Source organism: Adiantum capillus-veneris, chromosome 15 (genome assembly GCF_014529385.1).
Source record: "Adiantum capillus-veneris isolate H3 chromosome 15, ASM1452938v2, whole genome shotgun sequence".
Lineage (NCBI taxonomy): Eukaryota > Viridiplantae > Streptophyta > Polypodiopsida > Polypodiales > Pteridaceae > Adiantum > Adiantum capillus-veneris.
In genome coordinates, this window is record NC_140945.1 from 64,234,149 (window position 1) to 64,259,067 (window position 24,919).

Below are 24,919 nucleotides of genomic sequence, written 5' to 3' on the forward strand. Positions count from 1 at the left end.
CTTTTTTGTATTAATCTTTGAGCAAAGTACAACTTCCGAAGGTCCTCAACTCTGAGACTCTGCGTCAATATGCTCTGAGAACCGAGGCCCCAAGGGCTCCTTATAAACTTACAAAGGATGCCAAAAGCAGAGCCCCAAAAGCAGGTAAACTCAAAAGCATTACCCCAAAAGCACCTGCCCTCACAAAAAAACAGCCAACGCAAATTGCGGAAATCCGTACGGCCTGCCACGTCAGCATGTCAACGCGGTTTACGATCGTCCGTACAGCTCTCAGCGTGATTCGCGGCCGTCTGTACAGTGCCACAGCATCAGCTCGCTAATCATCTTTGTGTCCTCTTGGGCCCTCGGCAAGGGTACCATAAGTTGGTACACCTTGCAAGCTTTAAAATCCTTTAAAAATAGGCCTTTCGGATAGGTTTTTAAAAAATGGTAAATCTTTATCTGTCCTTTTATTCAAGAGTTGGCTCTCCTTCTGTCTGGTGGTAATGCCACGTCATCGCTTTGTGACAATCTTGAAAATCTCTATAGACATGATCACAATAAGGATTAGTTAATCTGGCATCAGTGAGGTCCAGGATGGATCTAGATGCGATTACTAAATACGTTGCTGGCAGTCATGGTCTGAGATTTGGGATGAAATTTTAGGTGATTGATTTGATCTGTCATGTGATGTGATGTGACTGTCGTCTTTGTACAGGTACTCGATGTGTCTTGTCTAGTGCATCGGTACTTGGAGTCAGTGTCTACTACATTAGTGTCTACTAAATTAGTTTATGGCCTCTGTCTGTTTTGCAGGCGTAATCGAGGGCGAAAACCATTCTTTCAAGAGGGGGGTATGTCACAAACTGATTACGTGGCATACCAACTAATGGAAAAATGTCGAGGGGACACCTAATAAGTTGTCCCAACTTATGGATAATTGCCGAGAGGCCCAAAGGGACACTAGCATTACAAAAATGCGAACGAACTGGTGACGTGGCTGGCTGTACGGACGTTCGCGAATTACGCTGCTGACGTGGCATCCGTACGGATTTCCGCAAATTGCGTTGGTGAATTTGGGCACTAGCTTATGGCACCAGATGCTTTTGGAACATAAGCTTTTCATGTAAACTACTTTTCCCAGGCTAAGGACCATTAAATAAGACCCAAGGCTCTCCCTCTGGCTCATTCAAAGCTGACGAGCCGGTGAGCAGAGGAGTGTCACGATTGTGACTATGTTGCAGTAGTACACACACTCCTAGTTGCAGATACACAAAGTGCCATGCCAAGGAGATCCCCTACGCTTATGGTCACGACCCTTCGCGCAAGAGACGTGCCTCTTCACCAAAAGCCACACTCGTTTGACAACTGGTCACACCCCTTCGCTCTACGAGTGTGACTCTTCGCCCAATGGTTGTAGCTCTTCGCCGAAAGGATATGTCTTTACGTCTAAAGTCGTGTCTCTTCACCAGGAGACGTGTCTTTTCATTTGTCTCTTCATCTCCTATATAAGGAGCCCTTGTATCACACATTCAATCAATCAAACACAGAGTCTTCTAAGTCTTGTTTCTGAGTACAGCTCAAGTTTCTTAAGTCTTAATCATGAGTTTAAGTAATTAATGAAGGTTAGCAACTAGAATCCTTACAGAGGTATCACAGCAAATTTTTTTCCCCGGACCCGAAGGCTGTGAGCCTCTCACCCTCGCCGCTACACTCTACCCCCCCTCTCTCGGAGTTGCATGGAAGCAGAAGAAAGATGGTACATATGACCACATGAGGTAACTCTTACCTGTTCTAATTAATTCTATGAACATCATAGGAAAATAAAGAGGGCAGACAACAGTGTATGAGTGTGTGTATCCGGAGAGTTGCGCATTGCGTGTACCCGGAGGCTCGTGTGCACAGTAAGTACTTGGAGCATTGTGCCCCTTCGCCGCACCTCTTCCCAAGCGGTAGAGCAGCACTCACCAAGCGTCTGAAGAATTTCCCAAGCGGCAGCAACGTTTGACATTTTCTCGCGCTGGTTGAGTTTTTACGCTGGCAACGCTGATGTTTTCTTTTAACGCTGGCTGACCTTTATAAGCCTTATTAGTTAATTATAAGTGACCAGCCCGCCCCAAACTTGGGTGACCGGCCAAAGAACACAAATTTTTTAAACCTATGTGAACTCACTCACTTGACCATATAAATCCCCAAATAAACTAACTTAAAAAAAAACAAAGAGAAAACCCACGAGATCAACATAAATTTACACATTCGTTTATTGTTGGCGTCACTCTCTCTTCCTCTCAGCAACGTTGGCCTTGGGTGCCTCTCCTGCGCGCGGTCCACTTCTCAGCCATGGACAACGATGATTTTCGTGTGCTGATGCCGTTTCTCTCGTACATAGACAAGATTTCGGGCACTGTTCTCATGGAAAATTCTCCTGCACCTGAAGTAATAATTATTCTGGAGCCAGAACCAATCCCAAAGCCAGAACCCGTTCAGAATAGAGTTTCCGCTCCCAGAATACCTGTCCCAGCACCTGCTCCTGCATCTGGTCGAGAGTTCCCTTTGAGGCGTAACCATGCCGAATTCTCAGGACGGAGGTGGTCAATCTGACGATGCCCTTACTCTCATTAAGGAGCAGATAGCCACACTTTCCACAAGCCTCGCATCACTACACGCTCCCTTGGATCAGATGCAGACGCAAAACACTTCTCGAAGTCGTCCTGCTGCTTCTCGGACTACACATGCAACATCTTCCACACCATCGTCTAAAGCTTCAGTGGACGAACCAAACGAGCCAGATCCAACTAAAGAGGTAGACAATCGCGACCTTCAATTACTTTATAAAATTTTAATGCTGCACAAAAGACGAAGCTTGATGTTAAACTGCCTAAACCTTGTAATGGTCGCCGCGATAAGCGCGTGCTGGACCAATGGCTATTCAAAATGGAGGTCTACTTGTCCAACACGGACTTAGTAGAGAGTAAAAAAGGATACAGCATTTCTTTAGTGGCAGCGACGAGTTGTTGATGGTAAACACACACCTTCTTGGGATAAATTCCAGCGTGCTATTCACAAGCGTACGAACCTGCCAATGCCGATTTTCATGCCCGGTCCTCTCTTCGCCGCGTGAGCCAAACAGGTTCCTTGGCCGCGTACATCACAAAGTTCCAAAAGCTAACTCTGGAGATAGAGACCCTTAGTCCCTCGGATAAACTTCACAGTTTTATCGACGGACTCGAACCCAACCCGAAGGACGATGTGCACAAATACAACCCTATCACCTTGGATGTTGCAATAGCCTATGTGGAGCGTCTTGGAGATAATCGGCGCCTTACACGGAATTTTCTCCCTGGTGACAGATCTTCAATAGTGCTCGCTTTTCACAGCGTGATCGCAGAGAAAGCTATAGCCGAAGTCAACAGCAACAATCTGTTAGCCCTCACGCACATTCCTATCACCTATGATAGACGCCGTATTATTTATTTGGTAGAGTCAGGTACCGAGCTTGTCGGTTTAATAGGAAAAGGGTAAGAGTGATCACCGATGAGAGGCGCACTCTAATAGGAACATTCAAGGGTTAGTTGGCTAAGTATGGGCGCCCAAGTGTGAATGGAGCGAGCTCATATAAAAGTCACTTAAACCTAAAAAATCATTTATTCTCTCATTTGTGCAATTGAAAAGTGCTCTTGCTCCATCTCCCTCTTCTTCTTCTTCATCTCCTTGTGTGTGTGTGTGTGTGCGCGCGCGCGTGAGAGAGAGAGTATGTGTGCGATCAAGCATTGCGACGACGGCACGGCGGCGGCGATGCGGTTGAGCGCGGCACGGCGGTAGCTCCTTCTTCGCGGCGAGGAATCCTCCACGAAGGCGAGCGTAGGGCGGTGAGTGACATACCCTTGCTCTCTTGAGCTTGCTAGTTTAGTCTAGTTGTGTGCTTGGAGCCATTTATGGCTCGCACACAATGTATCGGCAAGTCCCTTGCATTGACACGTGCGACAGACGCGCACATTCTTGGCGCCGCTGCTGAGGAATGCCCTGCATTAAGCTCGAGTAGCACCCTATGCTACTTTATGGTGCATTTGCAAATGTAGGAAAGGTAGAGGAGGAAGGTGTGTGTGTTGAAAAGGAGTTTGTTTTGCTGCTGTGTATTGTTTTGTTAATAAGGTATTGAAAGGTACTGTGTTTTTTCTGTTCATGGTGTTTTCTCTGCGATAAGGTGTTAGGATTAAGATAGTAGATCCATAATGTTAGTTCTGTGTAAAGTACAGTAAGTAGTTCTGTTAGCTAATGAGTTGTTGTAGTAGTATGTTAGTGTGTAACAGTAGCTCTATTAGTTGTAAATAGGTAGATTAAAGATGTATGTGCTCGCGGGCACAGCGCGGCCGCGGCGACCTTATCCACAAAAAAAAAAATTTAAAGAAAAACTTTAAAATTTTTAAAGAAGGCCCAGGCTCGGGCTCGGGCTCGGGCTCGGGCTCGGGCTCGGGCTCGGGCTCGGGCTCAGGCTCAGGCTCAGGCTCAGGCTCAGGCTCAGGCTCAGGCCTCAATCCCCCTTTAAAATTACGTATTTTAGCTTCACGTATAGGTAAAAATCAACCTTTTTGAGGACCAACGGAGCTTCGGGTAACCGAACGCTGTGCTGTAAAGTACACCACGACCCCTTGAGTGATACGCTCGTTTCGAGCTATCACACACTCTAATCCAAAAACCGATCATTAAAAAACATCAAAAAACAAGTGAAAACGAACGCCTAAAAAAATAAGCGATTAACCTTCGAGATTATTCGCCGACGCTTGTAGGGTGCCAAAGGCACATGCATCTGCGCTCTGGTCGTATGCTAGAGGCAGAGCAACTAGCGAGCATTTCGACTTACGCGAGTTCTCATTATTCCTCTACCTTATGCTCTAGGCCCTCAGCAGGAACCCAAGGTAGTACCACTCAGGACCAGTCACAAGATCCACTCGAATGACAGAATCTTGGACCTGCAAGTAGACATGGTTTTTAGACCAGTCATGCACCATTTTTGCTTCCCTCATGAAAGGACGTCCTAAGATCATCTCCGATGCCATAGTGTGCTTGGAGAAATCCGTAACAATGAAGGTAATTCTTACTTTATGTCCAAAGATCTTGATCTTGAGATCTTCTAACATCCCAATAGGTTTAACAATAGACACATTGGCCATTTTCACTACTATGATTGTGGTCGCAAGGTGAGGTCTTCCCATAGTTTTCCAGCAATTTTTAGTCACAATGCTAACCCCAGCGCCACCATCAAGGATTTCCTTCACAGTTAATCCCTTAGTAGTAATTGGTATGGTCGCATTGGATTCATCACCCTCAAACTATTGTCCCAACTTGTTAACAGGTATTTCTACCACAAGGTTCTCATCTAGGTTGGATTGTGGATCTAAGTGTTCCTCCTCTATTGGCATCTCCCCAACTCCATCCATCTGTGCAAATTGTGGTACTCCAAACTTTAGTTCTCCGTTGAGGAAGGCTCGAAGAGCTGAGACTAGCTCAGGGTCTTTATATAGTTTGGACATGATGGTGGTTCTAACTTCTGAAGACATGAAATCCATCAATTTGACAATATTTAACGGCACCTTTTGGACTTCAGTCCCTTGACGTAGGGAAGATGGGATCTCCATTTCTTCGATAGGATCAGGTAGTCCCTCTGTAAACATTCTTTCCATCAAGAAGTGAGTACGCCCACTTTCCCATGACTTTAAGTCACTTTCTTCTTGGATGACACTTTCTTCTTGGATGACACTAGGTATGGCTAAGGGTCTATGGACTTGGTGAGGTTGTTGTGGTGTAGGGAACACGGTGTCTGTAATCTGAATCTGCCTAGGTGCTGGTTCTAGATCCCTTTGGGTATCTTCTACCAAACTCCTTAATTGCTTGACTCGCTCGATCTCCTCTATAGGGTTTGGATAAGTGCTTATCTTCTTCTTGGATCCTGGCCATTATGGCTCATGAAGATCTTCCTTGTTGGTTTCTATCTTAGTGGTCGTTTTGGTCTCCATGGTTTCACCTGAATCAAAATCCTCTTCAGTGTTGTTCATATATACGGGGTCGTCACCAGTCCCTATGTTGGTCTTTAAACTGGGGTCTGACTTAGCTGCTTTTTGCGATCTCTTCCTTCGTGTTTTCTTCTTTTTCTGAGATTGGGCAATTCATGCCGTGTCTCTTTTCTCAAGAATATAATTTTTGTTTTGAAGCATCAATCGTGTGAGTACGTTTACTGGTACCACAGGTGTACTTTGTGATGGCTCCTCGGTAACCTCAATCAAGTTTAATAACGTGATCTTCAGTGCATTTGGATTATTTGGACATTGGGCAATCAAATGATCTCTGCCACATCGATTACACATGAGTATCGACATTGTAGACGTGCTCGCTTGATTGGTATGCATTAGTGTGGCGTTCCTTTGTAGCCTAATAGGACACTCGGCCACATGATGTGGACCTCCACACTCATAGCATTGAAGAGGTGGCCTCTTAGCAGTATAACTGATATTTTGGCCTCTTGCAACAAGAGCAGCTACTTGATAGACAGGTTTGACTTGTCCCCAATAGTCCTCCATGTAGTATTGTGGACTTTCTTCAAGCGCATCCATCCCATAGGCAATATTAGGGTCTATATCTTCCTCACAACCTTTCAAACAAGCAATAGATGACTCACAACCCACTTGATTCACTGAAGTGATTCTCGGATGTGGTGGTTGCGGTCCTAGCACTAGAGGTGGTAGAACAACATTTTGGGCCCTAAGGACCATGTGTTCTGACTTTTGTTAAGAGGTGGGGCCGGCATCAATGCAGGCACTCGAGGTGTGTCTGTCCATGCTAAGGTAGATCTATTGGCCATAGCGCGCTTGAATACTATGCAATCCTTAGCTTGATGACCATACCTCCCACGGACATTGCAGTTTCCATTGAATTTTATTCTAAAAGTAGAGCATTCACTGGTACTATGCGGTCCATAGCATATTGAGCACCATTGTTGCTCCCTTCTTGGATACATATGATTGTTTTGCGGAGCACGATTGTCTCTTAAGACTCTTTTGAATGGCCTTGGTGAGATCTGCTAAAGTAATCTCAGATATCTTTGACTCCTTAGCAATAGGCTTTAGGGTCATTGGTTGATGCCCACATACTTGCAAGCTAATAGATTTAGGCTCAGCAGACACTCTTTCTCCTTGAATCATTAAATTGTCCTCCAATTGGATCGCATTGGTGGTGACTGCTTCCCAAGTGGTGATAGTAGATACCTCTAATGACTAGGCCATTGTAGATATCCTCATGTCATAATCCCCTAATGAATTTATCAAGCAATTGATTATTATTGAAGTGCCCATTTGGATTACAACGAGAATTCAAATGCTTCAAGCGACTAATAAAGTCTCTCACCGACTCTCCTTCCTCTCGTTAGGCTTTTTGGAGCTGAGAGGCTACACCCCAAAGCACTCCCTCTCGTATGTATTCTTTTAAGAACAGTCTCCTAAGAGTAGGGTAATTTGTTTTTCTTCCACCCTTAGGGTTCTATACCAAACCCCAACCTTTCCACTTAAGGTTAGGCTTAAAGTATTACTCTTATGCAGGTCATTGTGTTCTCCTAGAGAATCGCATATTTGTTCAAACACTTCGATATGCTTTCTCACATCTCCGTCTCCACTAAATTTCTGTGTGAGCTTGGCTATTTGTATTGCCTTACTTCTACGTTCTCTATCAGCTGTGTTACGCATATTCTCAGCAATAGATCGACTGATAGCTTGAGCAAATGTTGCCAAGTCACCTAAGTGAGCAGGAACCGTGGGTGGAGGTGCTCCAGAGACTACATGTGGAGTAGGTATTGGCATTGGGCTTGGCGCGTAAGAAGCCCTTCGGCTCCACGTTTGGTACGGTGTTGTGTCATGTGGCGGTCCAAAGTTCATATGTGTGGCCCTAGGCATAGCAGATGTCGTATGTGACATGCTAATGCTAGCTGGTATGGTCCCATGGAAATAAGAGCTTGGGTGTTGTGGTTGTGGAGCATAGGTTGTTGAAACAATGGGAGCGGTAGGGGCTACATGAGTGCGAGGACCTATAGGTGTATACGATTGGTACACACTTGTAGGTTCTGTTGCAGGCATTGAGCTACTATATAGCGGTGCTTTACTAACAAATGAGATCCATGGCGTGTTTCTTGGCATGCCCATCATTGGGGTAGGCATGGTAGCTGTGGCGTCATCAAGGGAAAGATGAGCTAGACTTGGAAAAGTAAAGCTATCACTCGTAGACTCAGATTGCACTGAGACCCCTGGCGAAACAACATATGGGGGATCCATCGGACTTACCGAGGGAGTCTCCATTTGCGATAAGGTTGATTGTTTAGCCTTCCCTGTATCCAAGAATCTCATGAGACCGTTGAAGGCATGTGGATCCCCTTGTTCTCTCTCTCTAGCTCAATAACCCTATGGATGACCTCACAAACTCTTTGTTGTTGATCCTCCACACTACTAGCACCCGTTGTGGATTGTAAGACATCTAACCAGCCCATGTGATAGGTGTGACCTATGTATAGGTCGGTTACAGTTTCCGTTTGTAGTTCGTACTCCCAGTTAGGAACGCTCCATCTAAGCTTGAGGTGCTAGGGATATCCTTTGAACTAGATGCAATGTGGCTCTCTATGGATTGACCCTTAGTGGTTGCTAAGTCAGCAGCACTAGATTGCTCTCCTAGCAAGGATATTGACATAAGAACTTTCGCTTTTAACTCTCTTCGTTGCTCCGCCTTACGTAAGCTCTCAATTTCCTTTTCCCTAGCCGCAATGATATATCACTCAACCTCTTGCACTGTGGCAAGGCTTCTACCATCAGGTAATATAACATCGGAGGGAAATAGCTCTGAAGAGTCAGGGGGTGCAGTGAATGGAGTATTCACGTGCACACTCTTTAATACCATAGGGTCTACGTTGGTCATGAATGGCGAATTTACTTCCCCACCCCCCTCATTTACATCGTTAGCTCCATGTTCGGAGCGAGTGGCTCTACTAAAGGTTTCCTTCAAGTGGCTAAGCACGCTCGGCCCAGACCGTGGACCCATGGCATGCATGTTTTGGTTGAGCTATCGGGATTAGGCATCGGGAAACCCTCCATGACATCGTAGTCAGGGGAAGAGTCACTAGCCGCTATGTTTGGGTCTTGGTTTGTACTACTTTAAGTCCCCGTCGAGGACCCGGAACCTAAGGTAGGTGGATATTGAGAACTTGCGCAAGTCGAAATGCTCTCTAGTTGCTCGGCCTCTAACATACGACCAGAGCGCGGATACATGTGCCTTTGGCACCATACAAGCGTCGGCGAATAACTTCGAAGATTAACCGCTTACCTTTTCAGGCGTCCGTTTTCACTCGTTTTTTAATTTTTTTTAATGATCGATTTTTGAATTAGAGCGTGTGATAGCTCGAAACGAGTGTATCGCTCAGAGGATCGTGGTGTGCTTTATAGCACAGCATTCGGTTACCCGAAGCTCCGTTGGTCCTCAAAAAGGTCGATTTTTACATACACGTGAGGCTAAAATACGTAATTTTAAAGGGGGACTGAGGCTTGAACCTGAGCGTGGGCTTGTGCTTGGGTTTGGGGGATATTCCCGATCCCAGTCCTACCTTTAAATTTTTTTTATTTTTTTAATTTTTTGTGGGATAAAGTCGCCGCGGTCACGCTGTGCGCACGAGCACACACACACCTAATCTACCTACTTACAACTAATACAACTACTGTTACACTCTAACACACTACTACAGCAACTCATTAGCTAACAGATCTACTTACTGTACTTTACACAGAACTAACATTATGAATCTACTATCTTAATTCTAACACCTTATCGCATAGAAACACCTTATAAACAGAAAAAACACAGTACCTTTCAATACTTTATTAACAAAACAATACACAGCAGCAAAACAAACTCCTTCTCAATACACACACCTTCCTTCTCTAACTTTCCTACATTTCAAAATGCACCACAAAGTAGCATAGAGTGCTACTCGAGCTTAGTGTAAGGCATTTCCCCGGCAGCGACGCCAAAAATGTGTGCATCTGTCGCACGTGTCAATGCAAGGGACTTGCCGATACACTGTGTGCGAGCCACAATATGGCTCTAAACACACAACTATACTAACCTAGTAAGCTCAAGAGAGCAAGGGTGTGTCACTCACCGCCCTACGCTGGCCTTCGTGGAGGATTCCTCGCCGCGAAGAAGAAAGAGCCGCCGCTGCGCCGCACTCAACCGCTTCGTCGCCACCGTGCCGTTGTCGCAATGCTCGATCGCTCTCTCTCTCTCTCTCTCTCTCTCTCTCTCTCTCTCTCTCTCTCTCTCTCTCTCTCTCATACACACCCACAGAAGGAGATGAAGAAGAAGAAGATGGAGATGGAGCAAGAGCACTCTTCAATCGCACAAATGAAAGAATGAATGATTTTTAGGTTTAGGTGACTTTTATATGAGCTCGGCCCATTCACACTTGGACGCCCATACTTAGCCAACTAACCCTTGAGAGTGCGCCTCTCATCGGCGATCACTCTTACGCTTTTCCTATTGAACCGACAAGCCCGGTACCTGACTCTACCAAATAAATAATACGGTGTCTATCGTAGGTGATAGGAATGTGCGCGTCTGTCGCACGTGTCAATGCAAGGGACTTGCCGATACACTATGTGCGAGCCACAAATGACTCCAAGCACACAACTAGACTAATCTAGCAAACTCAAGAGAGCAAGGGTGTGTCACTCACCGCCCTATGCTCGCCTTCGTGAAAGATTCCTCGCCGCGAAGGAGCTACCACCATGTCGCGCTCAACCGCCTCGCCGTCGCCGTGCCGTCGTCGCAATGCTTGATCGCACTCTTTCTCTCTCTCTCTCTCTCTCTCTCTCTCTCTCTCTCTCTCTCTCTCTCTCACACACACACACACACACACACAAAGAGATGAAGAAGAAGAAGATGGAGATGGAGCAAGAGCACTCTTCAATTGCACAAATGAGAGAATGAATGATTTTTAAGTTTAGGTGACTTTTATATAAGCTCGCCCCATTCACACTTGGGCGCCCATGCTTAGCCAACTAACCCTTGAATGTTCCCGTTAGAGTGCGCCTTTCATCGGCGATCACTCTTACCCTTTTTCTATTGGACCGACATCTCCATCTCCATCTTCTTCATCTTCATCTCCTTGTGTGTGTGTGTGTGCGTGAGAGAGAGAGAGAGAGAGAGAGAGAGAGAGAGAGAGAGAGAGAGAGCGGTCGAGCATTGCGACGACAGCAGGTAGCTCCTTCTTCATCTTCATCTCCTTGTGTGTGTGTGTGTGTATGCGTGAGAGAGAGAGAGTGCGATCGAGCATTGCGACGACAGCAAGTAGCTCCTTCTTCTTCGCGGCAAGGAATCCTCCACGAAGGCGAGCGTAGGGCAGTGAGTGACACACCCTTACTCTCTTGAGCTTGCTAGATTAGTCTAGTTGTGTGCTTGGAGCCATTTATGGCTCGCACACAGTGTATCGGCAAGTCCCTTGCATTGACACGTGCGACAGACACGCACACAATCTCAGTTCAGACACCAAGCAACGAAGCCTTATTCAACTTCAAGGTTCTATTCTCAAGATCGACAATCTCAAAGCAGATCTTCTTCAAATGTTCTTGATCGTGGTAAAGGACGTGATTTTTCTCAAAATCGGCATTCCAATTCTCAGCAAGGCTCTTCGTCAAATGCATCTTCGACTTCAAAGAAGGAAGGATTATGTACAATTTGCGGTGGTGACCATAGATGGTATCAATGTCAATACATCTTGCACACAGGAGAGATTCCTGACAGCATGAGTGAGGGTCTGATCTACCTCATTTCCAAGGAGGGTGGCTCCTTGGATGAGATTCGATAGTGGCGCCCCATCACCATCCTCAACTCAGCCTACAAAATTCTTGCCAAGGCTCTGAGTTTGAGGATTCGGCCACTTCTACAGAGCCTTATACATCGGACTCAGACAGGTTTTGTCAAGGAGCGTAGTATCCTTGACAACATTTTTGCTTTTTGGGAGGCTTCTGCCCTAGCGCGGCTCCGTGGTGAGGACCTGGTGATTCTTTTTCTCGATTTTGAGAAGGCCTACGAGAGAGTTGACTGGGACTTTCTGGAGGGCACTCTACGCAGGATGGGTTTCTCAGATGCTTGGATCAAAGGGGTGAGCTTTGTACAAACAGGCACACAGTCAGGTACTTTTGTCAGGAGGTAGAGGTGATCGTTTCATACTCACACATTCGGATAGACAAGGCTGCCCTCTTGCCCCTTCCTCTTTCTGTTCTATGTTGAGGCGATGAGCAGGTTTTTGGTGTCACAACAGGTTGGTTTGCGTGGCTTAGCACTTCCTATTTGGGGAGATGAGCTACTGGACGCTAAGTTTGCAGGCGACTTAGCATTGTACTTGGATGGCCAAGAGGTTAACCTTCACACGTGTGAGCAGGATTTTGAGACCTTCTATTGTGCATCTGGCGCACTGATCAACTGGAGAAAGACAGTGGCTTTCTCGGTTTGTAGTGCTCCTATACCCGATTGGATGCCAGTTGAGGGTTTCAGGTGGATTCCCCCAGGGACAGCGGCTTCGTGCTAGGGTGCCTCAGGTTGGAGGCCCCTGGCGACCTTCAACCAAATGGATCTTCACAGAGATGCGCAGAGTTGGCTTGAGTAGGAGACTGGAGGACCGCGTTGCTGTGAGTTTGCTTCGATCTTGGGAGCATCTGCGGCGAGGCCTGGAGCAGCATCAGCCTACTTGCACGGAGGAGCGCCCGAGACAGCCCCCTGTTTGGAACCTCATGGTTAGCACTCAGAGAGGCCACTTGGTTGATAGTCGGCCTCATGTTTCCTAGGGTCCATGGCAAAGGGTCCAGCACGTTCTTTAGGTGACTAGTTACAGTTTTCAAGCTTGTCAGAGGAGCTTCAGGGATTTCAGCTACAAGGCAGAGGGGTGCAGAGCATGTGTCGGGACATCTCAGAGGCAGTACCAACTGAGTGGCTCACACCTATCGAGTCTGCAGCGCCAGATGGATGGGAGCCTTCACACGACTGGAGGTTCTCATCTCAGTTCGTGCTTGCTCAAAGACTGTTCCCTCCCTGTTTTTCGAGATACAGGGTGAGGGACGCTTACACCGAGTTGCAGTAGAGGCTCCGTAGGTGGCAGAGTGCTGTTTTCAGAGAATCCAAGTGGCGGGCATATGTGGGAGTACTTGTGTCATCGATCCTGACCCAGCAACTCTTGAGACTGGACAATGGAGACTGTGGGCTTGGGAGAGCTGTCCACTGGCACGAGTGCAGTGGGATCCTGGAGAGTGGCTTTGGAGGGATCCTTTCTCCTCTGCAGACCACCCAGGTGTCCCTTTCTTTCAGTACACTATTCGACTGGGATGTGACATACTGGCAGCACAGAAAGAGGCTCATCCTGCTGCAGCACCTCATTGGCGGGAGGAGGGTCTCACAGCTGAGTTCTTGGCAACTTTTTGGGAGAGGTTGTGGGACTCCAGATGGACGAGGCGAGTCACTTTGTTCCAGTGGCTCGTTGCACACAGAGCTACAGCAGTTGGGAGCTGGCTTGTACATAGTGGTCTCTCGGCCGTATGTGCAGCTCGTGACCATCTTGTGGAGAGTCAGCATCACTGTCTTTGGGACTTTCCTTTGGCACAGCAGGTGTGGCTTCGTGTTCTTCGACTGATGCCAACTCTTTCCACGGCTCGACAGTACACTTAGGGGGGCAGCTGCTTGGTCCACTCTCACGGGCCCGGCACTTCAGTTTGAGCTATCTTCCACCAACAGGATGATAGTGATGCAGGGGGGGCGTCCTACTCTCCAGCCTGCCACAGAGCTTACTCCACAGGAGTGGTGCAGTGAGAGAGAGGAGTGCTGGGAGCTCATCAGTGGCCTGACACTCTGGTTCATCTAGCGGGCCCGCTGCTTTCGCATCTTTGAGGCTCGCCCTGTACCACCAACAGAGACTATTCGCGATCTTTGGCTATAGCTGATCCACACTCTTAGAGGACGGTTCGAGAGACTCCAGGGCAGCTCCGACCGCTTACGGGAGCGCAAAGAGGACTTCTTTCGACTCTCGCGTCCTGGGCCTTTTTTCACCATGGTCCAGGGTGTAGTCAGATGGCACTACCGTCCACCTGTGTGGCTTTTCCCTCCTCCCATTTCTTAATTTAGCCTCATTATACAAATGCTGTTTTTTCATTGAAAGTCTCCCCATCATGGTTGTTGTAGCCCTCTCTTGAAGAGGTGGTTGTAGCCCTATGGGCAGTTTCATTAACTAATAGAAGGATTTGTTTCTTGGGAAAAAAAAGTCCGACGCGGAAACATCATCGAATGTTGAACAACCACATTCTGCTAAGGATAAAGGAAAATCAATGGTTAGCACAATTCGTGTCTCAGAGGATTCGACTATTCTTATGAAGCATGCTCAGTGTGGTTCTTCAATTTTGGAGCCTCTCGCAAAGCAGGTTTTGAGCCTTCTTGGAACTATCGATGGTCGCTCCATCAATATCTTGGTGGACAATGAATGCTCGAATAATTTCATCAGCTTTAGATAGTTCGACAGCTTGGCTTACCAACTCAGAAGACATCTCACTTATATGATGTGGAATTAGCAAATGGATCAATTTTGACTTGTGATCATCATACAGTTCAACAATTGCAAATCAACTGGATTTCAAAGTCATGCCTTTATCTTATTACGACATGATTCTTGGTCAAAATTGGTTCTTCCAATATGATCTAGCAATTAGCTTTCGAGGACATACTATTAATTTGTTCAAAGATGGAGGTGAACTGTTTTTACACCTGCTTTATCATACGGAACGAGTCATTCAAGCCTCACGTGTACATGTCAAATAACATGATACAATGAATTATGAAGCAAATATGATCTCTGATGTAGATCCAGAAATTATTATTGATGAAGAAGTTTTTCCAAGTGATACTTCGTTACTAGACAAAGATAAGGACATGGTTGCAGATTTTGAGTCTGAAGACGACTATGCTTTCTTTGATTCTTTGTTGGATGGTGATATGCCAATTGCAAGTCATGAAATGGCAATTTCTGAAGATAACTCTAAAGAATTTTGGGATTCGTTATTGAAAGATGATTACAGTCTCAAGCCAAAATCCTCTCCAGTGATTACTAAAGTTGAAGTTACCCCATCTAAAGAGTACCTTGAGAAGAATTCCTCTTCCCCAAATATTTCGCAGTTACTGGAAGATTTTGAACCAAAAATCTTACATCACATGAAGAAATTTGAAGATCAACCTCTTGTTGCAGTTAACCTGATTATGCCAAATTCCTCTAAAAAGTCTTTGAATAATGCAATGACATGGGATTTAGCAGTCAAAGCAAAAAGGTTTCGCAAGAAGCAAAGGTTCAAGACAAAGGTTTTCGATAACTCAAAAATTGAAAATTTTCGAAGATTCAATGCTTTTCTAGAGTTCCATCAACATCCAAAGTCATTGCTTTGACACAGGCTCTTATTTTAAATGGGAGGGAATCTCACGATTGTGACTATGTTGCAGTATTACATACACTCCTAGTTGCAAATACGCAAAGTACCATGCCAAGGAGAACCCCTACGCTTGGATGGTCATGACCCTTCGCTCAAGAGACGTGCCTCTTCACCAAAAGCCATACTCCTTCGACGACTGGTCACACCCCTTCGCTCTACGGGTGCTACTCTTCGCCCAATGGTTGCAACTCTTCACTGAAAGGATGTGTCTTTATGTCTAAAGTTATGTCTCTTCACCAGGAGACGTGTCTTTTCATTTGTGTCTCTTCGTCTCCTATATAAGGAGCCCTTGTATCACACATTCAATCAATCAAACACAAAGTCTTCTAAGTCTTGTTTTTTAGTACAGTTCAAGTTTCTTAAGTCTTAATCATGAGTTTAAGTAATTAATGAAGGTTCAACAACTTGAATCCTTACAAGGAGAGCCAGGGCAATTGTACTTGCTCAATTGTTAATACAAAAAGAAATACCGAAAGGGGCACCAGTCTTTGGGGCCAATCTCTCTTGGCACGGAACTACGTCAGGGCGTGTCAACTCAATTAAACTGTAATTGAATTTTGTGAAGTGTTTGAAGTAAATCTCTCTCCCCTGTCTAACACATTTCAGACTTGGGAGTGTCTAAGTTTGTTACAGAAAACCACAAAGTCTAGTGCTAAGTATTTGACTAATATAAAGTATCCACTATAAAAACATCCTAAGTAGCTCACAAAAGCCAAGGGACTGTGAAACCCACCTTGGCTATGCCTCCAAAATCATCCGCATCAAATTCTTGACTTTATACAAAAGGATGCAAATCTACTGCACATCCGTACAATGAGAGAGGCAAGAGGGACCCACTCGTCATCCACCACAAAAGCCAAGGGAAGGTACCAAGATGCACATCTCTCTAACCAATTCGACCTCCTTGAGGCCTCACTAAACTACTCTGCAAACTGTCTAATATTCATAAAGTAGTTGGCCTCAACCATCAGCTGCTCATGTATAGTATCATAAACAATCTCTCTCATCCCAAAGGTACCCTCGTGTAAAACTTGTACTCTAAATCTAATCATGGGTGCTCGAGCAAGGGAAATTTGACGTCCTGTAGTGGGATTGGCAGCACATGCTAGCTGAAAGAACAGACTTTAACAGACATTCAAAATTTCAAAACAACCGAACTAGAAGAAAGAGAATCCACACGAGACACGGAGTGGCGGAGTTCCACTCCTAGACTGCAAAGGCGCCCTTTACATATTTCTTTATATTGCTTCGACTAGGTACAACTCTGTGGCTCTCCTCTGCATCTCCCGCGGGTAGCATACCAGAGAGAGAGAGAGAGCCCACAACATGTATTTAAAGGCCCTTGGCCTGTACAAAAGCAATTACATGAAAGGCAGTAAGTCTAAAAGCTTCTGGTCCAAAAGGAAGCGCCCAAAGGGCTGTCCGTACGTTGTTGCCATATCATCAACTGTCAACACAATTTGCGGATTTCCGTACAGCAAGCCACATCATCGGCTTTACACAATTTGTATGGTGGATGTGTGTGTGTGTGTGTGTGTGTGTGTGTGTGTGTGTGTGTGTGTGTGTGTGTGTGTGTGTGTGTGAGAGAGAGAGAGAGAGAGAGAGAGAGAGAGAGAGAGAGAGAGAGAGAGAGAGAGAGATCTGCTTTATTTTAAGTTGGGCCCGTCGGCTAGAGTTTTGTAAGTTGGTGGGGGGTTCGAGTTTTCAATCTTAACCCATTATAAAATAGGGCCACTCGATAAGAACCTGCAGGTTAGTAAGAATCTCTTCTTCTTCTACTTTTGCTAGGGTTTAGGCCCCTTGGCCGGAATTTGCAAGCTGGCCAAGGTTAGGATCTGGGAGTCCTAACCCTCTAGGTCTTCAGTGGTTTGACACGTCAAAAATTTGTGACACGTCCTCTTGACAACTGCAAGAAAAACATGTCAACACAAAGTGGCCCACTCCTCAAAAGTATGTGCTCACTGGCCAGCAGCTCAAGATTTCACCCTCACTAGATGGCTATGCACACACCACAAATTGACCCAAGAAATCCCCTTTATTGGTCATTTCCCTTGAGCAGCGTAGATATTTACTCACGAGATTGGGCCTTTGTGTGCTCACTGGCCAGCAGCTGGAGACTGTCACCTTCACTAGATGGCTTTCTGAAGGAGTACGAGCGGAAGTGCGACGCGAGAGAGAGTGCGAGAAGAAGAGCACGACGATATGGTGAACTCGCTCTACTATAATGTGTAGAGCATAGTGAGTTCTTATTAGGTTTTTACAAAAGAATATGTGTACATACCTGGCGGCCCGCCCACTTACCTGGGCGACCACATTGGGCTTTATACCCCAACAACCTCCCACTTAAAGTCCAATGTGGTACTTTAAGTGTGAGAGAAGCTACTATACAAGCTAATATACAAGAGATGTAGAGAAGTGATGTACTACCCTACACCTAACTGCTTGCGAAAATGCGCAAAGCTCTCTGAGGGAAGTCCTTTTGTAAGTAGATCGGCAGGATTTTCTGTGGTGTGAACTTTGACAAGCTGAAGTTGCTTATCCTCGAGCATTTCCCTGATAAAATGATACTTCACATCCACATGCTTTGTCTTTGAGTGATAAACTGGATTGCGAGCCAATTGTATAGCACTTTGACTATCACAATATAACACAGGCATCTCTTCTTTGATTCCCAAATCTGTTACTAGTCAATTAAGCCAAATTGATTCTTTGCATGCCTCTGATGCTGCAACATATTCAGCCTCTGTAGTAGACTGAGTAACGCAATCTTGTAATCTAGAACGCCATGATACTGCTCCACCAGCCAATGTAAAGACATACCCTGACGTAGACCTTCGGTTGTCTAAGTCACCTGCATAATCTGAGTCTGTAAAACCTTTACACTTAGCTCCTGACTCCCATAGCATATACGCATACTCTTTGTAGCTTTCAGGTATCTCAATATTCCTTTCACTGCCTCCCAATGTTTCTTGCCTGGGTTTGACATGTATCGACTTACTACTCCCACTGCAAATACAATGTCTGGGCGAGTAGCAATCATTGCATACATCAAACTACCCACTGTAGACGCATATGGAATCTTATCCATTTCAGCCTGTTCTTCCTCAGACACAGGACAATCTTGTTTGTTAAGTTTCACATATGGTGGCAATGGAACACTCAGTGCCTTTCCCTTCTCCATATTGAAACGTTGCAAAACCTTGTCAATATACTCTGTTTGAGATAACCAAATCAACTTCTTTGATCTGTCTCTCTCAATGCGCATACCAAGTATATGACTTGCCTCACCCATGTCTTTCATGTCAAACGATTTTGCCATCTTTGACTTCAAAGCTGAAATTTCTTCCAAGTGCTTGCCAGCAATCAACATGTCATCCACATACAAAATAAGGATCAGCCAACTGCCATCCTTAGCCTTCTTTGTATATAGACAGTGATCGAACTCACTACATTTGTAGCCTTGAGAAAGCATAAACTTGTGGAATTTATGGTACCATGCCCTCGGTGATTGTTTTAAGCCATAAAGACTCTTTAACAACTGGCATACCCAATCTTCCTTGCCTTTCTCAACAAACCCTTCTGGTTGCTGCATGTAAATTTCCACATCTAAATCACCATGCAAGAACGCTGTCTTGACATCCATTTGGTGCAACACCAAATCTAATATGGCAACCAATGCAAGAAAGCATCTCAATGTAGTCATCTTGACCACCGGAGAGAAGACTTCATAAAAGTCAATGCCTTGTTCTTGCTTAAAGCCCTTGGCAACAAGCCTTGCTTTGTACTTTGGCTGACTATCATGAGTGGTGATCTTATACCTGTAAACCCATTTACAAGGTAGAGCCTTTTTGCCCTGTGGTAATTTAACTAGCTTCCATGTTTTGTTTTTATGCAGAGCTGTCATCTCTGACTGCATGGCCAATTGCCAATTCCCGGAGTCCTTCATTTGCACTGCTTCCTTGTAACATGAAGGCTCATTGCAATCAGTCAACATGACATAGTTCATAGATGGAACAAACCTATCAAGAGGTCGCGTGACACGTCCAGATCTGCGCACAATAGGTGACTCAGGCTCAGCCACAACCTGTGGTTCCACTCTATCCTGTCCTTGCTCCTCTTGAGCCCTGACATTTTGTCTTGCACGTGCAGGTCCATCTTCTTGGAAGACAACTCTTCTAATCTCCTCAACCCTCTCTGGTTTAGAATGATATTTGGATTCATTAAAGTGAACATCATTGCTGCGGACAACCTTTCTGGATTCGGGATCCCAAAGTCTGTACCCCATCTCACCAGAATTACCATAGCCTAGAAAGATGCACTTTCTACTCTTTGGCTCAAGTTTGTTCCTAAATTCCTTTGGAACGTGAGTATATGCCTCACAGCCAAAGACTCTGAGATGCTTGTATGAGGGCATTTTGCCTGACCATACCATCTCTGGCACTGAATCCTTCTGCAAAACCTTGCTAGGAGATCTATTTACAAGATGAACAGCTGTTGATACAGCTTCAGCCCAAAACCCATTTGGCAGCTGTGCATTAGACAACATACTTCTGACCTTCTCTTGTATGGTCCTATTCATCCTCTCAGCAACACCATTTTGAGGAGGATTGTAAGGAGCAGTAAGTTCATGTTTTATACCTTTTGACTCACAAAAGTCCTGAAAGGCCTTTGAAACATACTCTCCACCATTGTAAGTGCGTAAGCATTTAAGCTTCTTGCCACTCTGATTCTCCACAAGTGTCACAAACGTTTTGAAAACACTAAACGCTTCATCCTTGTGCTTGAGAAAGTAAACCCATACTTTCCTCGAGTAATCATCTATAAATGTCATAAAGTAAGAAACTCCCCCTAGAGATAGGTTAGGCATAGGTCCACACAAATCACTATGAACAAGTGCCAACTGTGTATCTCTTCTACTGCTTCTATGCTTATGTGGCTGCTGTGTTTACTTACCATACAGACAATGTTCACAGAATTCAAAATCATTAAATGAAAAGCCAGGCAAATAACCAGAACGAGACAAGATTTCCATTCCCTTCTTGGACATATGTCCTAACCGGCTATGCCACAAAGAAACGTTTGACTGCTCGGTTACATTGATTACATTTTTAGAGACATTTGATACATAAATCATGTAAAGTCCTCCAGACTTTACTCCATGTACTTCTGTCATAGAACCCCCTTGGATATCTTCCACATGTTTTGTCCAAAAGTGGTGACGTAGCCAACATCATCAAGTAAACCTGTGTTGATCAAGCTCTTTGTAATTGCGGGACCATGTCTCACATTCTTCAGCGTGAAAGAAGAGCCATTCTGAAACTTCAATTGAACATCTCCAACACCTAAGATCTCACATGTCTGCCCATTGCCTAGCCGAACATGATCTTTAGTGGGCACATAAGAGGTAAACCAATCCTTGTTTGGAGACACATGAAGTGATGCCCTTGAGTCTATAATCCAGTCACTCAATGCATTTCCATCAGATGCTGTAAGAAGAGTTGAGTCCATTGTATTCTTCAAGAAGTAGATGTCTCTTGACACTAGACTGTCATCCACTGCAACAATGTTTGTCACATTTATTTCTTGAATCTTCACTGAGGACTTGTTCTTCTCACCATGGTCTTCAGCTTTCTCTTTGCCTTTTTCTGCTTTCCATTCTCTGCGGTCTCTTTTCATGTGACCCTTCTTGCCACAATGGTAGCATTCTATGTCACTCTTGCCTTTAGCACTGCAGGACTTACTACGAAACTGATTCCTCTTTCCACCTTTGTACTTTTCTTTGGTCCTTCCCCTGACAACTAAGGCTGTTCCTTTGCCTTTGTCCATTGTCTTTCTATTGGTTTCTTCAGTAAGCAGACTTCCTTCTACACCTGCTATGTTCAAACCATCTAGAGGTGCAGAATTACTCAAAGCTGTGCGAAAAGTGTCCCAACTTTCCGGCAATGTGATCAACAGGAACATAGCTCTAACAGGTTCATCAAACTTGACACCTTGAGCTGACAACTGACTATAGATTGTGTTGAATTCATTCAGATGATTGGACATAGGTGTCCCTTCTTTCATCTTCAAGTCAACAAGCTTCTTAAGCCAGTATACCTGTGAAGCTGCACTCTGCTTCTCATAAAGATCACTCAGCTTTAACCATGCTTGATAAGCCGACATCTCGTCTGCTACATTGAAGTAAACGCTTTCTGCCAAAGTCAGCATAATGGTAGAAAGTGCCAATTCATCCATTTCGCTCCATTCATCTTCGTCCATATCTTCTGGTTTTATCCCCTTGAGCTTTATAGGTTTTATCTGCTTCTTTTGTACCAACACGTGCCAAATCTGCTTCTTCCACAATGGGAAATTGGTTCCATCCAGCTTCTTGATATTGTAAAGAGCAGTGTCCTGTGATCTAGCCATAGCTACGCTTCACAGTAGTTTACTTTTCTGGGAAAAAATTCGGTAGAGTTTCCCCTGTAAACTGACCTCTGAACCAATATCAACTTGTCAAATGAACCAAGAAAGCTTCAGATTCTGCAAAAAATTTGGCAGAGTCTCCTTTGTAAAATGGCTTTGGTGTACTAAAAACAGACCAAAAAACAACTCAAAAAACACCGTCTCTCTGACACTGTAAGCTACAGGTAAACCTGTCCTGCACCTGTACTGTCTCTCATTGTCCTGTCATTGTCCTGTAAGCATAGACTGCGACAATGCCTCAACGGCAGTAAAGCAAAGATGCAATCCCAACTGTCTAACTCACAGTCAATACATCCTAGCTGCCTATCTAAGGGTGCTCGAGGGATCACTCCAAGACCTGTATCACCGAAAGGATCTCAACATTCGAGAATCCCCCAGCTCAATAAAACCTCACTCGACCCTCAACAAAGGCTGCAGTAAATCTGACAGTACATAGACTTCCCACAAAGTCATACATCCACAAATTTCCCACTATATGTTGTAACCGCTGCGGCGGTTGTTTGCTACGCGACTCACAGCCAGCAAACCCTCAACAGACATACATCATCTCTGACAATACATCCCATGTGGAAGTACCTGCAATGTCAAGATGAAATCTGGAATATCAAGCAGCAAACACAAGCTACCTGATGAACTAGTGGATGTCGCCTATAGTCTGTGTGTAGATGCGCCCGTGTCGTATGTGACACGCCTCCAAGAACTGTGAGCCGTCCTTCGATGTGTAGACAGCCACAAATCAACACTCTGGGAGTGTCGATATCCTCAGCACCTGCAGTCGTAGGCCGAAAACCCCAAATTTGCAGAGTCGGATATGCACCCGTCGAGACCACGTAGCCGAAAATGGCCTGCGCAGACCTTTGTCGAAGCCGAACGGTGGCCGAGATGACCTCAGAATGAAATTCTGACAGCACCAAGGCCTTCGGGCGCTCCCACGAGATTTGTGGCCGTGTCTTCACCTGTCGAATTTCACTCCAATCTGAGCTGGTGACTCTAGCCTCTTGCAGTGCTGCCTCGAGCCTCGATCTGAGCTCTGATACCAGTTGAAGGAGTACGAGCGGAAGTGCGACGCGAGAGAGAATGCGAGAAGAAGAGCACGACGATATGGTAAACTCGCTCTACTGTAATGTGTAGAGCATAGTGAGTTCTTATTAGGTTTTTACAAAAGAATATGTGTACATACCTGGCGGCCCGCCCACTTACCTGGGCGACCACATTGGGCTTTATACCCCAACACTTTCCACACACCATAAATTGATCCGAGAATTCTCCTTTATTGAGTCATTTCCCTTAAACAGCGTAGATAATTACTCACTAGATCCTTCCTATTAACATGGTCCACTAGTAGACAACCATCTGAATAAGCTGGTTCCAGCATGAAACTTATTACTCAAGCTCATGAACCAAAGAGAGCCAAAAGTTGATAACAAACCCACCCACCAAGGTTTCCACGGTACTAAGGCAATTCGCTTGAGCAGCTTAGATTTTTCCTTGGTGAATCCTTTCTCTTAAAAGTGTCCTCTATAGATGATTACCTAAAAAGCTGGTTCAACATACTCAAGTTCCATAAACCAAAGAGAGCCACAAGTAGATAACAAAGTCTACCATGATGTGCTACGCAATTAAACATTAAAACCTTAAGAACCTTCACAAGACGGGCTTTGACGAACTTTCCCCTTGAGAGATATATGCTCCGTAAAAGTCTGCATTTATTTCAACTAGCCTTGCCCATTCAAGTCATTGATAACAAAGCCTACCTGACTGCCATCTTTTTCTCGCAAAGAGGGCTATGTGCATTAAACACTATTATTTGGAAATGGTGAAGATGTGCAAAAGTAAAACCATTCCAACTAAGCTATGCATACCTCGTAATAAAGATGCTTCATCCTTTCACTGATGAGTTTGCTCTCATCCTTAAGGGCCTCGCTGACAGCAGGATGGAGCCATTTTTGTGAATTACCAAGCCAAGATTTCACATACGGGTGACCTGCAAGCACATTACACCACCAAGTGGGACCAGCCTTAGGCTCCCAATAAGGGGCCGCCAAGTCAGCGACACTAACATCATACTCATCACTCATGTACAAGTGCTCTGAAGATCCCCATTGGGCATCAATTTGCACAGACTGGATGAGCTCGCCAAGTCGAGTCCACCCAATGGGTTTCCAATGGCTTCCCTCAAGTTTAGGCCCAACAAAAGGAGGCGGGTTGAGGTTGTGCTCTGCATGCACATCCTTTTTGTCTAGCTCTTCAATAAAGAAGCTTGAATGAGGACTCTGCTGATGAACAACTATCCCATCGTCAGGTTGCTTGCCCTTGGGCTGGAGCATTGCTGACTCTGGGAGAAGAACATCTTCAGTAGACTTCAGAGTGAGCTCCGCATCGAGGGATCCTTCAAAACATCCACCTCTGTGATCAAGCTTTCCCCCCGGGATAAACTCGTAAGCACACAAGAGGCCATCGACCCAGAGCTCGCTGCCCTCCGTGGCTCCATGTGTCGAGTGATTGGGCTTCTGGGCTTTCATGGAGGTGCTTTCCGACCGTGGAAATTCGTCACTATGCTTGCTTTCAGCAGGGGGTGGAGAGTGTTGCTCGCGTTGCGAGGCTCCATCTCCTGCTGCGATCGAAGTTTCCAGGTGCGCTGGACAGCTGTTCGAGTCCTGGCCTCCGACCGTTAAGCGCCCCGGGCTTTCCATTTGAGGACAAATTACCGAATGAGAACAATTCCAATGTTCTCTCCATTCGAGGAGAATGGCAAATTAAGTTCATTCTAAGCAAGGTTAACTTAAAACACTTTGTATAAGATGCTTAAATAGTGCCCTCAAAGTTGAATGGTCCAAAGGTTGAGGGTTCAAACATGAACTAGGCCCATCCCAAGTGATGCAAGCTTGTTGATTAGAGCAAAACTTGTTATTAAGTCAAATGGTTCATTTTTG

At 45.3% G+C, this 24,919-nt stretch overlaps 1 protein-coding gene across 2 annotated transcripts in view; it reads right to left on the reverse strand.

The window, feature by feature from the left end:
- LOC147440791 (uncharacterized) overlaps positions 1 to 24,702 on the reverse strand; it is a 61,127-nt gene extending 36,425 nt beyond the window's left edge. The window contains exon 1 of one of the 2 annotated variants that reach the window (XM_086482635.1): positions 23,849 to 24,702. In XM_086482635.1, coding sequence (XP_086338761.1) covers positions 23,849 to 24,679 — 831 coding nt within the window. In that variant the 5' untranslated portion in view covers positions 24,680 to 24,702. The remainder of the gene's footprint in view (positions 1 to 23,848) is intronic. The other variant, XM_086482634.1, reaches the window with a different exon arrangement.
- Between the last annotated feature and the right edge of the window lie 217 nt (positions 24,703 to 24,919).